Genomic DNA, 13797 nt, shown 5'->3' on the forward strand with positions numbered 1-13797 from the left:
GAAAGAGACACTTTAGAGAAGTATTTTTAAATGCAAAGTTTGGGATATCTCTTTTTTATACAGATAATACTCAAAGCATAGTTCTCTCTACAGACTTAGGTCTCTCGTGCTTAGAGTCTGTAACATGCCTGTGTGCTCTGCTGCTAACGGCGATTTAAAGAATTTGCTGTACCTACGAAATTGTATTACGGAGATCCTAGAGGGTATGACTAAAACTTGTTGAAATAAAGTTCTAAGAAAATATATAAATGTAGGTGATTGGTTAGGGTTTGGTTAAGATCAAGGACAGGAGGTACTCCCAAGTCTCTCTCATAACTAGCTGCCATTAATAATAAAGGAATTGGGCTGACTTCGGTATCAGGCAGTTACGAGAAAAATAGCAACACATTAAAAATGTTGCCAGACCCACAGGCTTCCCTCACACACTCTTAAGCCACCCTTGTCCTATATAAACAAAGACTGCAAGAAGATAGCTGGGATTGACAGGCTTAGACCAAAAGATCTGGCTCTACCTGTAAATAAAATACAGTGACAAAAAATATCACCACTTTTGTTCTCTACCAGGGACATTATTGTATTACAGTTACAGACACAGGTTGCCACATTCCCCTTTACATCAGGTAAAATAATGTTGTACCTAGTACTATGCCAAGATGTACAATTTTAGAGTGCAAGAAAAGTGGGAAAAATAATAGAACCCACTTGTGAAAGAAAAGGAAATGAAACAAATTCAAAAAGAGAATCCTTAATAAACAGTATTATTTAAATACTTAAAATAATTGATGTGTACTATCTCATTCATTTTCTGTAGACAAAACATGATTATCATCACACATTAGATTTAAAAGCACAGAAGAACAAGCAATCAGGAAAATTTTGTGAATTATTTAAATCAAATTGAAATCAAATTATATAACACTGCTGAAAAATTATTTTAAAGACAAAGCAATAAATAATAATTCTATGAGTTTCAAATATATTATTCCCTTCTTTTCAATAATAAATTCAAAATTTGACCATGAAAAGAATACCTAAATATGCCTGTAAAATAAAAATGAAAAAAGTACTTAGTATGTCATTGATTACTATTAAATTTGATATAATCTAAAAATTTAAAGATAGAAATATGTGTGTTACAAAGTCATCCATAGAATAATCCTATAAATTGCAGTAAAGAAGACATCTCCTTCGGAAGCTTTCTGATTTGGCTGGCTCAACCAATCTGCTATGGCCATTCAACCAGTTAAATAAATTTCTATAATGATTTCACATTTTAGGCTGCCTATCTGCAAGTTCTTACTGTCAACACGAATTACTCTGCATGCTGCAGTTCCCCCATCAATTGAGACAAAGTATGACTGTTGTAGTGCTCTGTTAACATGACATGCTTCTCATATATCTGTATTCCAAATGTCAAGACGATACGGTACAGGCAGCCAGAAGTGCTCCATTATCAGATCTAGAAGAACAATTCACACTAAAGGGTAGACCTCAGCATAGGTAGGCAAAGCATTTTCTTTGATATGCAATCTCTAGCTTGGTGTCAATTCTGAACGGGTTCTCCGCRTTATGGTGTCTTTCTTTGCCACTGGAGTGTAAGCCGCTTAAGGAGGATTAATGTGACACAGCTTGATTTGTCTGTTTTACGTGATGCTCATTCTAACCAGACATAAGTCAGGTAGCTTTGTCTTGAAGGGGAGAGAACAGAGATGGCAGGAAATGCTATTAGGGGGCTCTGGTTGGTTTTCTTCTGGGGGAAAACTGAATCAGAAATTACAGCACAAATTAAAATTCTTCACAAAGCTACTCAAATATAATGCCTAAATATTGGGGCTATAAATGTAGGGGATATCCTTAAAAAAAGTATGTTTTGCTAAGTTTTATATCATTACGTATTTAAAGAGCAATGACTCTTAACATATAGTTAAGTTAAATAACTGTAAAGTAGATTAAAGATGATTTGCCCTAGTTAATGAATTACACTGAAGTGAGATGACTGAAGTTAAATTCACCATTTAGGTAAGAAAAGCAGAAATCTATTTTTGCAGAAACTGTAGTCAAAGAAATATTGTCACAGGAAGAACCACTAATTACTTTCTCCTACCTACTCAGTACAATTTAACAAATTTGCCACAATATCATGTAGTACTTATAGAATAAGGGCAGAAATAGGTTATGTTAAAAAAGTAATTGGTTACGATAACCACTATGATAAATGGCTTCATAAACAATGTACCAACTTCTAAAAATTGTCTGAAGTTTAGGGACACTGCTTCATTAGGACTACTGTAAAAAACACATCTTGCTTCATACCAACTAGGATTTACTGTTCAACCAGGCTGAACAAGTCAGATTATGCTACATTATGCTTTTTCTATATGGTACTCCAGAAAAGGAAGTTGCATATTTATTTTAAATGGACACTAATTACTATAGCTAAACTAAGCACTGAATAATTCAAATGACTGGACCATTAACTTTAGATTTCTAGTGATATTTAGAAACTTACAAGTCTTTCTAATACATATCAAGAATATGTCAACCAAGCAGCACTAAAATATTAAAATAATCATTAAATATCCACTGTCATTAATTAATTACTGCAAACTGACCAGATGTCAAATGTTTGCAATGTAGAAAGCACAAGATCTATAGAAAGAAAGATCAGAGTCAACATAAAGAGAACTGATGTGACTATTACTTTATGACCCTACCCTTTAGTCACACTTTAGTCACCCCTTACCCACTCTAGTCACATCTTCGTGACACTACCTTTGACATTGTACCAGAAGAGCTTGATAGAAGAGCCCATTACTGCTGAAGTGATTTGGACATAGATGCACGGCTCAAAAATGCAAATGGGGATCATGCATCAAATCAGAGGTCATCCTTTGCAATTGTTCTTGCATTTAACCACAGAACATATCCTGGTACGAGTAAGCTCATCAACTGAATTAATGTTTCGCAATACTATGACGTAACTAACTGAAGATTTAGATTCAAAGTACTCCATTAAGTAAAGGATTCTTCTTTTGGATTGATAGTCAAAAAAATGAGATATTCTGAGGCCAATTCATTCCAAAAATGCATTTTTTACTTACAGTTTCTTGAAACAGAGAAAATCTTTTTCTACTTTTTTCCCCTTTGGAATTCCCTCAATATCTGTTCTGAATTATTTAACGTATGTTATAAAGTGAAAAGGATGTGTCAGCTCTGGATTTTTTCCTAATGTCACTTGCCATTATTGCTTTTACTACCTAAGTRGTTCACCAAAATGCTAGGCAGACTACTTGCAACCGTTAATTAGAGATTTGTTCTGTTAATAAATAAGATAAAAGTTAAGTCAACAGTAACATAAAATACCAGCTTTCTCAGTGCAGGCACAACTGAAAAATAACAACTTGTGAAAAAAGAATTTTCAGGCAGTGCTAGTTTTACCAAAAGGCAACAGACTAATGGCTGTCAACTTTTTCCAGGGAAAAAAGTTGAGAAGAAAGTACTGTAAGCATCAATTAGTGGGGACAGGGAAAGGGGAAGCAAACTGAACTGAAACTGCAGTTCATCTAATTCATAAAGAATTACCTGTAAAGAATTAATTCTGGCTCGGAGATGAGCACCAGGCATATTTTCCATGAATATATCAGACTGACCTTGCCTTCTGTTTTGTAAAAAAGAATCTAACAAAAAATACTTGATTGTTATGGCATAAAAATGAATAAAAATAGAAGAAAAAAATAGAAGAAAAAAAATAGAAGAAAAAAGAGGGGTGGAGCAAACCTTACTAAAGAGAGAAAAGGAGGTGATTTCATTTATGGCTTGGGAAATGGCATCATGGACCAGTGATATGGCCTAGGAAAAAATGCCCTCTGCCAACACCACCCCTATGGACAAAGCAAGCTGCAATGCTGCTGTCTTTTTGATCAAGAGAAGAAATCCCATGCCAATGACTTTTTCCCCTGACAGTCTGCTTGTCCTTTTTAATGTTACATGAGAGCACCAGCCTGAATTTCCCTCCCCTCAGAGCTAGTACCACTACCACTGATTAGAGATGCTGGTCTGCCTAGGGGTACTCACTTCTTTGGCCAAGGCTGTTTAACCTGTTGTGCGCCTTTTATTCCCTACCTCCTCTTCTAGAGATAAAGACTTTGCCTTTTTTTTTCTTTTAAATGGATCTCAGACTCTGCTCATTCTCCTAACAGAGTTTCCTCTAAATTGTTCAGTAATTGGTCTGTCATACAGAGGTTCATATCTCCTTATGCTCCTGGCTCTTCCACAAACTGCTATGCTCAAAAGACTGGAGAAATCTTTTATTGATAATTACAGCATGGCCCAACAATATTCTCATGCAGATAATATCTATGACACATTCCATTTCCTCAAACACAGTTACTGAAAAAATCTCATGATTCTCTTCAATACCCTTCCCCATACAGCACTTTTGTTCTTTGTCCTTCTGCTTGCTGAGACAATTATCGTCCCAAGACTGCTGCAAACAAATAAGACAAAATAGCAATGGAAACGGGTCTGCTGCACCATCATCTTCTACCTCGCTAAGTAGCAGGCCCTGCTGCCTGCAAAGGGGATGACCCAGGGATGAATCAGGCCAAGACTTTCTGACATGGCCCATGGCTCAGGAGTCCAATTCCTAAGGACTCTTCAGTGGCCAAGGGTTTACAAATCTGCAGTTCTTTCAATAGCTTTATTTAAGCAGTTTTAGTCAGCTATGTGAAATTTATGTGGGTGTGTATTCTCTTGCACCAGTTTAGATTATTCATGGAATTGATATAAACTAAATAAGATGTCTTAAATCAAGGTATAGCTAACACAGGATAACCATGAACTGTTAGCAATTAAAAAAGGCATAAAGATCATACCTTTATTAAATCCATGCAACTTTGATTCAAATCAGTGCAACTTCACATAGACCAAAAATGCTCATTTATGGACTAAGGAAGGGAAAACAGTTTGACAACTTCAGATTTTTTTTTTACATTAAAGTCTCTAATTTAGACTTAAAAATCTTTTAGCTGCTCCATTTTTAACTTGTCCACTTTTCTTGCTGAATGTCTCTCTCACTGTATATTAAAAGAGAGTTTTAAAAGCACGCCAAGGTCGAGGAGCTGCGATTTGCAGGGCTGCACAATGCCCTTCCCTTCCCATCGCACCTCCCCTGCAGCAACTGGCTGCAAGCCTGTAACTTGAAGGCAAGCAGTAACTTAGTAACTAATAAATAAGGAGTATACCACTAAAGTAAACAGTACCCTAGCTATAATTAGCTAGCACAGACAAGCTGCTGGTGGTAGATGTCTCTCCGAGTTGCCTCAGGCCCTCTCCAGCCCAACTCCCCCACAGAATCCCTTTAACCAGCATGCTCCTGTTTGACTCCAGGCAAAACAAAAACAAAAAACCCTTTTTTCCTAGTCACTCACTAGAACAGACTATGTAACAAAAGGAACATGAAGACGAAGATCCCACTATCAGATTTTTTACTGTATTAATTCTTTGAAAGCAAAATACAGTTTACAATATTCAAGACAACTTTCTAAAACTGCATTTAACATATACTGATGGTCAAAGAAAGTGAGATTTTTCAAACGTGTGCAATATGTTTATCTACATAAAGAAAAGCTTGTTTTTACCACTGCAGAAATAGAGCACTTAAAATCTGTTACAAATTATGGGTTAGCAGAGTCGCTGCAGCAGACAACACACACTAGGACRGACAGGAACCCTGACATACACCAGGATCCAGCCAAAGCTACAGCATGCAATTAATGTTCTACACGAGACATGCTACTAACTTCAAACAAACTTACCCCTTTGCTTAAAGTTAAGCATGAGCACAAGTCTTTGCAGGTTTGAACCTCAAGTGCTTACTTTCTTGTGAAGGTRGCCAGATAGGACCCATTTAACCATCTCTCTTACGAAAAAGCAATGTGCAAAAACATCCTGTTAACCTAAACCAGCAAATAATTCTCAATAAAGCAGGAAAGTCAACCTTTTTCCCCCCCTCTAAGTTGAGCCAATGTTTTGAATTTTATGACAAAAAGTTTTAGAAAACCAAGTTCCAAAAAAGGAACGCAGGTGGTAGCAGAGTGGTCAGCATATACAAAAAGTAGTGCAAACATTAATAGCCTAATTAGATGAGTGTTTGCTCAGAATATCCTCTTACAGTGCCTTAATACATTTGTACTAAAAATACATCATGTTCATTAAACAATAATAAATTTGCCTACGCCACAAACTGCTGATACTATGTTATTTTGTAATGATATAATTTATGAAATCTGCAGTAGGGGCCTGTCTATGAAATTCCTGCAAAAATATATGTGAATAAGAAATACTCTCAGACTAATAAAGAAGCTATTCTTGGAAGTGTGATATAAGGTTAAAGGAAACCATGAAAGACCTGTCTTCTTTCTCATATAATGAACTTTTTTTTTTTTTTTTTTTAATAGAACCAAACTACTTAAAATGAAGGGGCAAATTTTACTCTACCTAGTAAAATCACGAATTCTAAAATAAATGTTTAATTGTCAGACTAACTTTTTAAAACTTTTATCTTGCTTATCAACAGAAAAATCAATAGAAGATGACATTCCACTGAATTGTAATACCTCATGATGTTATGGCACCAAGATCCATTTGAGGAGTTCTTGCAGTCCCTCAGAAAGCTCATACAGACAGCTTAATATTTTCAAGCAACAGAAACTTGCCAGATTTATCCAAGCTGTTTTCACTGTATCTTGTATAAGGGAAAGTAGAAAAGACTCTTATGTAGCTTTGATTATCCTTGAGAATCTCTGAAGGCTTCAAGAGGCAAGAGAAGCAGAGATTATAGATACTGTTGCTAGAAGAAGGAACTCAGACAGTGGTTGGATTCTACAATTTACACCAGGCAAAATAACACAAGCTCTGTTCCATACTTCCAGATAAAGTGCTTACATTAGAAGTTAGCAACAGGATTACCTTGAAGCTCAAAGCCTGTTTGCCTAAGGGTTCAGAGGAAACTAAAATGTTAAACACTCTTATCCCAACTGTCATTCGTAGTATGACCAAGATACTACTACACTTGCTTAAAACAAACACAAAAAAGCTAAAATTATCCCATTAGGGGTGTCCTAATGAATTTCAAGCTGTTTAGGCTTTTTCAGAACACCAACTTTTCAGCAAAAGSAGGGGAAAAAAGAACAGCCTTCATCAAATTCATCAACACTGAATAGGATGGAGAAAGGAAATGAATCCATCTGATGATTCATCTGACCTGACTCTTAAAGAAAGTTCAATTAAAACAGAAATGTTGCCATTTTAAGATACAGGTCTAAATCTTTCCATGTACATGTTGAAAAGTTAAAACTTTGAAAACTTCTGGACATGATATATAAAATCCTTCACTGCCATCTAAATATGTCACAGCACCATGGGCCTTACGCACTGAGGTCAATGCAGAAACTCATGTCATTCTTGACAAACCCTCAGCTAGGCCTTTTCAGACTTTTTCCTCTTAGGCATATCAATTTTACTTAGCCTGCAGAAAGAAAAATCCGGAATTACGTACRTCAGAGAAACACAGGCCACAAAATATATTTTATTCCTCAAAATCAGTAAGAGAAATAAAGAAGAAAATTCAGCACTTCCCAAACCCCTCGACCATACACCTTCCACCCCCATCAAATCCTCACAAATGGTGGCAACAAGAGCAGACCTTTGTAAGGACTATCAAATAAAGGATGACCTATTAACTACTCACAAGTAACTTTAACTGCTKATTTTCCATGCTAATAAGCTGCATACAGTGACTGTATTTCTAGGATATCCATAAATAAAACTCTATTTAATATTACCACGTTTATAYAATTACTTTCCTTTTTAACATGTAATTTTTAGTACTGTGGAGCTTTTTAATTTAAAAAAAGAAAAAACAATAACAACAACAAAACCCCACTATGTATTACTCTAGTAAGCAACCTTTGAAAAGCCGAGGAAGAAATGCTCTAATGGTCTCCTTCTGTGTTTTAGATCAACATCATGCAGTCAGATGGGATCAACTACCATTTCCATCTCCAAATGAAGTAAAAATCAAATTTGTCTTGGCCAGTAAGGAAAAATGATTAATATCATTGAACCTCTGTCAGAATATTTTGTGTTACACAGATCAAAGGAACACATACAGTATGCAAACCTGTTCTACTAGTAAAAAAGAATGTTTTTGCTGGCACAGAGCCACTCTATTTTCTTGCACTGCCGCCTGACTTTTTTCTTTCTGTCAACTGAGATCCATGCAAAATTGTTCTACTGGCTCCCGACTCACTGTTCATCTTTCAGTCTGTTTGCAATGAGCAAAGAAACTTATTCCTATAAATTTACTTCAAATCAGAATTCTTCGTTACCATTGTAAACATAACATTACCCAGCATATTTCACAACCTTGTCCTTTTTACTGCCGTCAGTGAAATGTTGTATTTTCAACTCTTGCTACATATAATACAAATTTTAATTTTAAAAAGACTTATGTGCTAAAACATTTTTTGAAAATTAAATTTGAAAATAGAAACTCAGTGCTGGGACAATTAATTTTTAAACTAAAGACAAAGTTAAGATTCAGGAAAGCAGATACAGTTATTAGGGAGACTATGTTTTGTATATTCTTGCAAAAGGCTTTGATTTTCAAACAGATATGAAGACATTTGTTATCAAGATTCATAATGAGGTAAGCATGTCATTCTACAGGAAAAAAATATAAGGAGAGACTCTGACTTCTTTCTGTCTCTCTGAAAATTTCAGCCCAAACATGTAACTCCTAGTCTTGGGATACTTAAAAGGGTAAGCACAAAAATCAGCAGCAGCAGYGACAGCCTACACCAAAACAGGTCTCGAATAATGACAGCATTCTCTCATGTCAGTGATACATGCAGCAAAGAGTGTTTAAACAGGCAGTGATACAATAAATCACAACAAATCCTTTTGCTCTGCCATCGGTCTATGGGTTTGAAAGAATGGAAAGTAAGCTTTAACTTCCTGGACCATAAACACTTCAGATCCTATGGTCTATAGTATCTGCTTCCATGTAACTCAAGGTTATCCAGAATAAAGGATCCTCAGATGCAAATGCTTTCTAAACATGTCTTGACCACTTCAAACAAAAACTAATTTATCAAGAGCCAACTGTACAATTACAAGGACAAAGCCAAGCCCAGAGCTGTGGAAGCTGCAAGGAAACAAGGCTATGTTTTCCATGTGACAGCTCAGCTCTACTTCTTTTCCACGTCTACCTCATTCCAAACAGAAAACTACCTGGTGCCCGGATTTCTTTTGGACAAAATATTAGTAACAGATTCAGCGAATAATTGGAGGATAACAGCTCACGCATGAAGTGAGAGCACGCGTTGTAACGTATACGTACAAACCGATCATGTGCAGTCCTGGATGACCAAAAAGAGAACGTAGTCAAAAATACTTTTTTCCAGATATGTCACAATATCTAAGTGCCTTCCAAATAATCAGGAATTCATTCTTACATTTCTACTTAGAAATAAGGAATTACACTTGATATAAAGATCTGATAGACAGAAATACAAAGGTTTTATTTGGATGTCTCCAGGATGTCTACAAGATTAGGTATCCTGTGCTAGAAATAAATTTCATAATCAATTGAGTAGCAACTGTGGCTACTGAATGAATCTGAGGTAAAACTTTATCCAGTAAAGGCCTTTTATTAATTAGCTTTCTTCCTACATAAAATGTCACTGTTTAAACTGTAGTTGTTTTGGGACTTCCCAGGTCTTGTAAGATTACATATCTAGGCTGGGATAATAGCATATACTTGCACAAGTAGTATAAGCACAAAAATCATCAACAGAGACATCCTACACCAAAAGGAAGAAAGGAAAAAACAAAACAAAAAAGAAACCACTTTATTCTGGCCCAACATATGGAAGACAGAGTTCTGGTGACAGCTTACTGCATATTCTTAAGATGACTGTTCTTCTACTGTGTGAGAAAGAGGCTTTTTTTCTTATCCCTGAAATGATTCTCTTCAATAAGTGGTGATTCACTGAACTAGCCCTGAAGCTGCCTTTGGAAGCTCAGTATTCAGAAACCATCTGTGCCAGCAAGTACCAGGAGAGGGCTTTCACTTGATATTTAAACAAATTATACCCTCAGATATTTCAAACATATACTTTATATTTATGTATTTTGGGATACTAGCCATGGGTCTTGATGAAAAGCCAAATTATTTAGTTATTTTTCTTAAATACAGAAAAATACTAGCATTTAACCTCTGCACTTTACGCCATAGACAAAATGAGCACTTCAGAACATGCTAATCTTGTATTCATGCCACCTTACATCTCTTAAATTCATTTAATAGAAGTAGGGCTGCCAGGCCTACAGTCTTGCAAGGGTTAAAGCCTTACATCCCACAATTACATGACTACATCTAATTCATAATGGAAAGCAAAATTTTAATCCTAATTATTAAAAGCATAACAATCCTAGGAAAAAAAAGTCTTGAAAATGTTAACAAGTAAGATAGAGAAGAGGCATCTTATTGGTAAGGTCTTGGTCATTTAAGCCAATCCYGCCATTAGAAAAAAAGGCCTATTTAACAACAGCCTAAAAATAAGCCATGATGCCCAAACGGGCCGACAATGTGACACAGACAGCAAGGAAAGACTCTTGAAGAAGTATTGGCTGAAAAATACTTGCTGTTATGAGCACAATCTTCCTTCCATTTCATAAAGACTGTAAAAACGGTTTATCTGTACTCAACAAGCAATACTCAATCGCAGAATTACCCATCTTTTTCATCAACCTTTTCTATTACGCAAAATAACCATGAGTACTTCTCAACTGAYCAACTGCTAAGATCAGAAGAGTATTATTAAAATACAATGCAATCTCCCCAAGAGAAACTCTGAGTTAATATTTCATTTGAACCAAGAAGTTGGACTGAAACCCAACATTTCACATGGGGAAAAAAAAGGTCAAAACAAACAAGTAAAATCTGAAAAGTTTTACTGGGGGGGGGGGGGAATCTGAAAAATGGGGGGACAGGTCAGTTTGTAAGTGCTATCTCTTTGGACCAGCATACATGTAGTATCCCAGCTGCAACATAAACAGACATATATGTCAAGAAAGATTAATTAGGAGACTGGCAACTTGAATGACACAAACTAGAAGGTTTTTGACAAAAGAGGGAAGGCCAGGAAAGCTCTTGCCAAGTTGGAACTTGCTCACAGATATCAGCTGCAGGGACTTAGCTCTAATTCTTCAACACTGACCTTAGCAAATGAGGAAGACAACTCAGATAAAAGCTACCCAAAATGGGAAATGAAAGGTTTTTTGGAAATAGTTAGCATTTAACCACATTTCAGATAGTTATTCCAAAAAAATGTTTGCCTTTTGCTCAGAATAGAGGGTATATGACAAGGAGAATTACTTTTACTACTACTGCGTAAGCTGATTTAGCAGAAGCATAAGCAGTCCATGTGCATTTGTGCTCTACAAAGAGTTCTCCAAGCTAGTGTGACCACGTCACCATAGTCATTCGCCTTGTCTAATATATCCTGCTTTTGAGGATATTGCTTGGCATTGTGTATGACAGCTGCTTCTTCTTCTAAGGTAACAGGAGAGTTGCCCCAACAAATCTGATTCTGCTCCACAGCATGGTTTACTCTGGAGCATGGAATTTAGCAGGATTAAAAACTCATCTTTGCAGTGGTAGGGGGCACTAGTTAGGCATTCTGTAAAATAATTTGACACAGACTAGTCAAAAACAGTCACTGATATTAAATCAAGCTCTCATTCTAAACCGTAAGCAACACTAGAGTTTCGTGCTTTTCTTCCCAAATATTTCTTCATATTCTCCTGTTTTTTTTTTTTTTTTCCCCTCCTTTGGATTATGCAGAGAAGAAATCTGTCTAAAAGATGGCGAGCACTTTCAGAAAGAACCACATACTTTAGGTTTGACTTTTGTTTCAAAATAACTCTTTAAATATCCATTGAACAATGATAACATTTGAAAACACAACTAAGAAAGGTTATTCTAACTGCAGCAAAATAAAATAAACCGGACTTGTCTTCCTTTTAATTTAGTAATTCATGTAACCCTTTCCAAGTTACACAGTTGACTGAAAGCAATCAGGTCACAGCGCCTCTAGTTATTACTAGTGGGTTTGAATCAATCATTTCTCTTATTGTGCATGTAGACATATACCTCTCCTCCCACGGTAAGCAGCCCAGGCGAATCCAGCTTCCGCTTCTTCCTGGGACCAATAGCTGCCAGTGCAGTTAGATTGGCATCCCTCTGCCTCATTTGTGCAAGTTCTTGTTGCTGCATCTATTACAGAGACAAAAAAAAAAAACATGTTTAGATTTTATTCTGTTCTTATTTCAAAAAACTATTCCCCAGATAAAGCATACAGCTTCGCGGTAGAATAATAAAAAAGTTGTACAAGTTTCCTTTGTTTCCACAGGATTTCTGTTTCCATACACTTCAGCTGTTTTCAAAAGCTTCACCTTTATCCTTAAAAACTGCTTTAGATATTAAATACTGTAATACTAGTTATATACCTTCAGTCTAAGATAAGTACTTCAGTGTAATATCATAAGTACCAGTTGAAATTCTCAAAAAATACAATACTTCAAAGATKGTCTTTCATTTAAGATTCTCAAGTTTACTTTGACTATTTAACTATGCTTGATATTTACATTTCGAAAATCATAAAAAATGAATTAATGTTTGATAACCTGTTTTACTTTTCCCACATTTTTATGGCATTTTACAATTTCAGATACCATAATTTCAGTACCAAAACAGATACAAACATCCATCTCATTTATTTATAGGGTATAAGAATTTCCTAAATAGAAAAACTAAATGTGGAAAAATATCTAAATAATAGTGCAAAGGTCTATACATATTTCCCTTTGCCAACTCATATTAGGTTTTTAGCTCAAATATCTTTGGCTCTCTTCCAGATTAAATGCCAGTTAGACAGACCTGCCCGCTTACCCTTTCAAGGTAGATAGCAACAGTGGTGAGCTCTAATCATTTACAAAGGTCATGATCGGAAGCTAGCCCGTAAGCAGTCATTTAAAATTCGATTGATCCCTATTTGTAGTCAGGGAAAGAAAATGGACATTTCATCTGTATTGTAATTATGAGGCTTCAAGGCAACTGTAAATAGATGTGCAAATCCAGATACCGGCAAATACCTTGGAGAAGAAATTATTACTATAGTATAACTTATAGCCAGGAAAGGTTGAAGATAAAACTGCATATAAAAAAAGATCAATCATCTTTTTGCTAATTTACCATGCTTGCCAGCCTATAAGGGTTATCACAATTATCAGAAGTCTGATGAATATTTAAGCTATGGCCAATTGGCTTAGAGTGATCTCAGACAAAGTTGTAAAGTGGAAGGCTTCATGGAATAAGAAATTTTGCACTAGAGAAGTTTTAGTTTCCTGAGTGGTTCAACTTAGAAATGTAGTGTGACAGGTAACTGGTATAATATAAATGTTATTATAAGAATATTTTCCCACAGTTATCATTTTCAAACTAACAGTAACCTAATACTCGCTTGGCCCATTGTACAGTGTACATCAATTGTTTCAAAATTTCATGTATTTCATGTAGGAACAATACTATTTGGATTTTTTACTATACCAATAGCATTTGACACAAGGATTTTTTTGGTCCCTGTATTTTACATAAAAAMAACAAAAGAAGGTGGGGTCATTGTTTTAAAAAAGTAAAACTACAACATGTTCACAATATTTGTGTTGTTT

The 13797-nt window shown here is 35.6% G+C and overlaps 1 protein-coding gene across 1 annotated transcript in view; it reads right to left on the reverse strand.

Annotated features, from left to right (window-relative positions):
* The window catches only part of LOC112944971 (transcription initiation factor TFIID subunit 4-like), a 113000-nt gene that overhangs the window by 28963 nt on the left and 70240 nt on the right, over positions 1-13797 (reverse strand). The window contains exon 13 of the mRNA XM_026036483.1: positions 12221-12343. Coding sequence (XP_025892268.1) covers positions 12221-12343 — 123 coding nt within the window. The remainder of the gene's footprint in view (positions 1-12220; positions 12344-13797) is intronic.

This window comes from Nothoprocta perdicaria, unplaced genomic scaffold (genome assembly GCF_003342845.1).
Source record: "Nothoprocta perdicaria isolate Ctin4 unplaced genomic scaffold, notPer1 scaffold_18, whole genome shotgun sequence".
Lineage (NCBI taxonomy): Eukaryota > Metazoa > Chordata > Aves > Tinamiformes > Tinamidae > Nothoprocta > Nothoprocta perdicaria.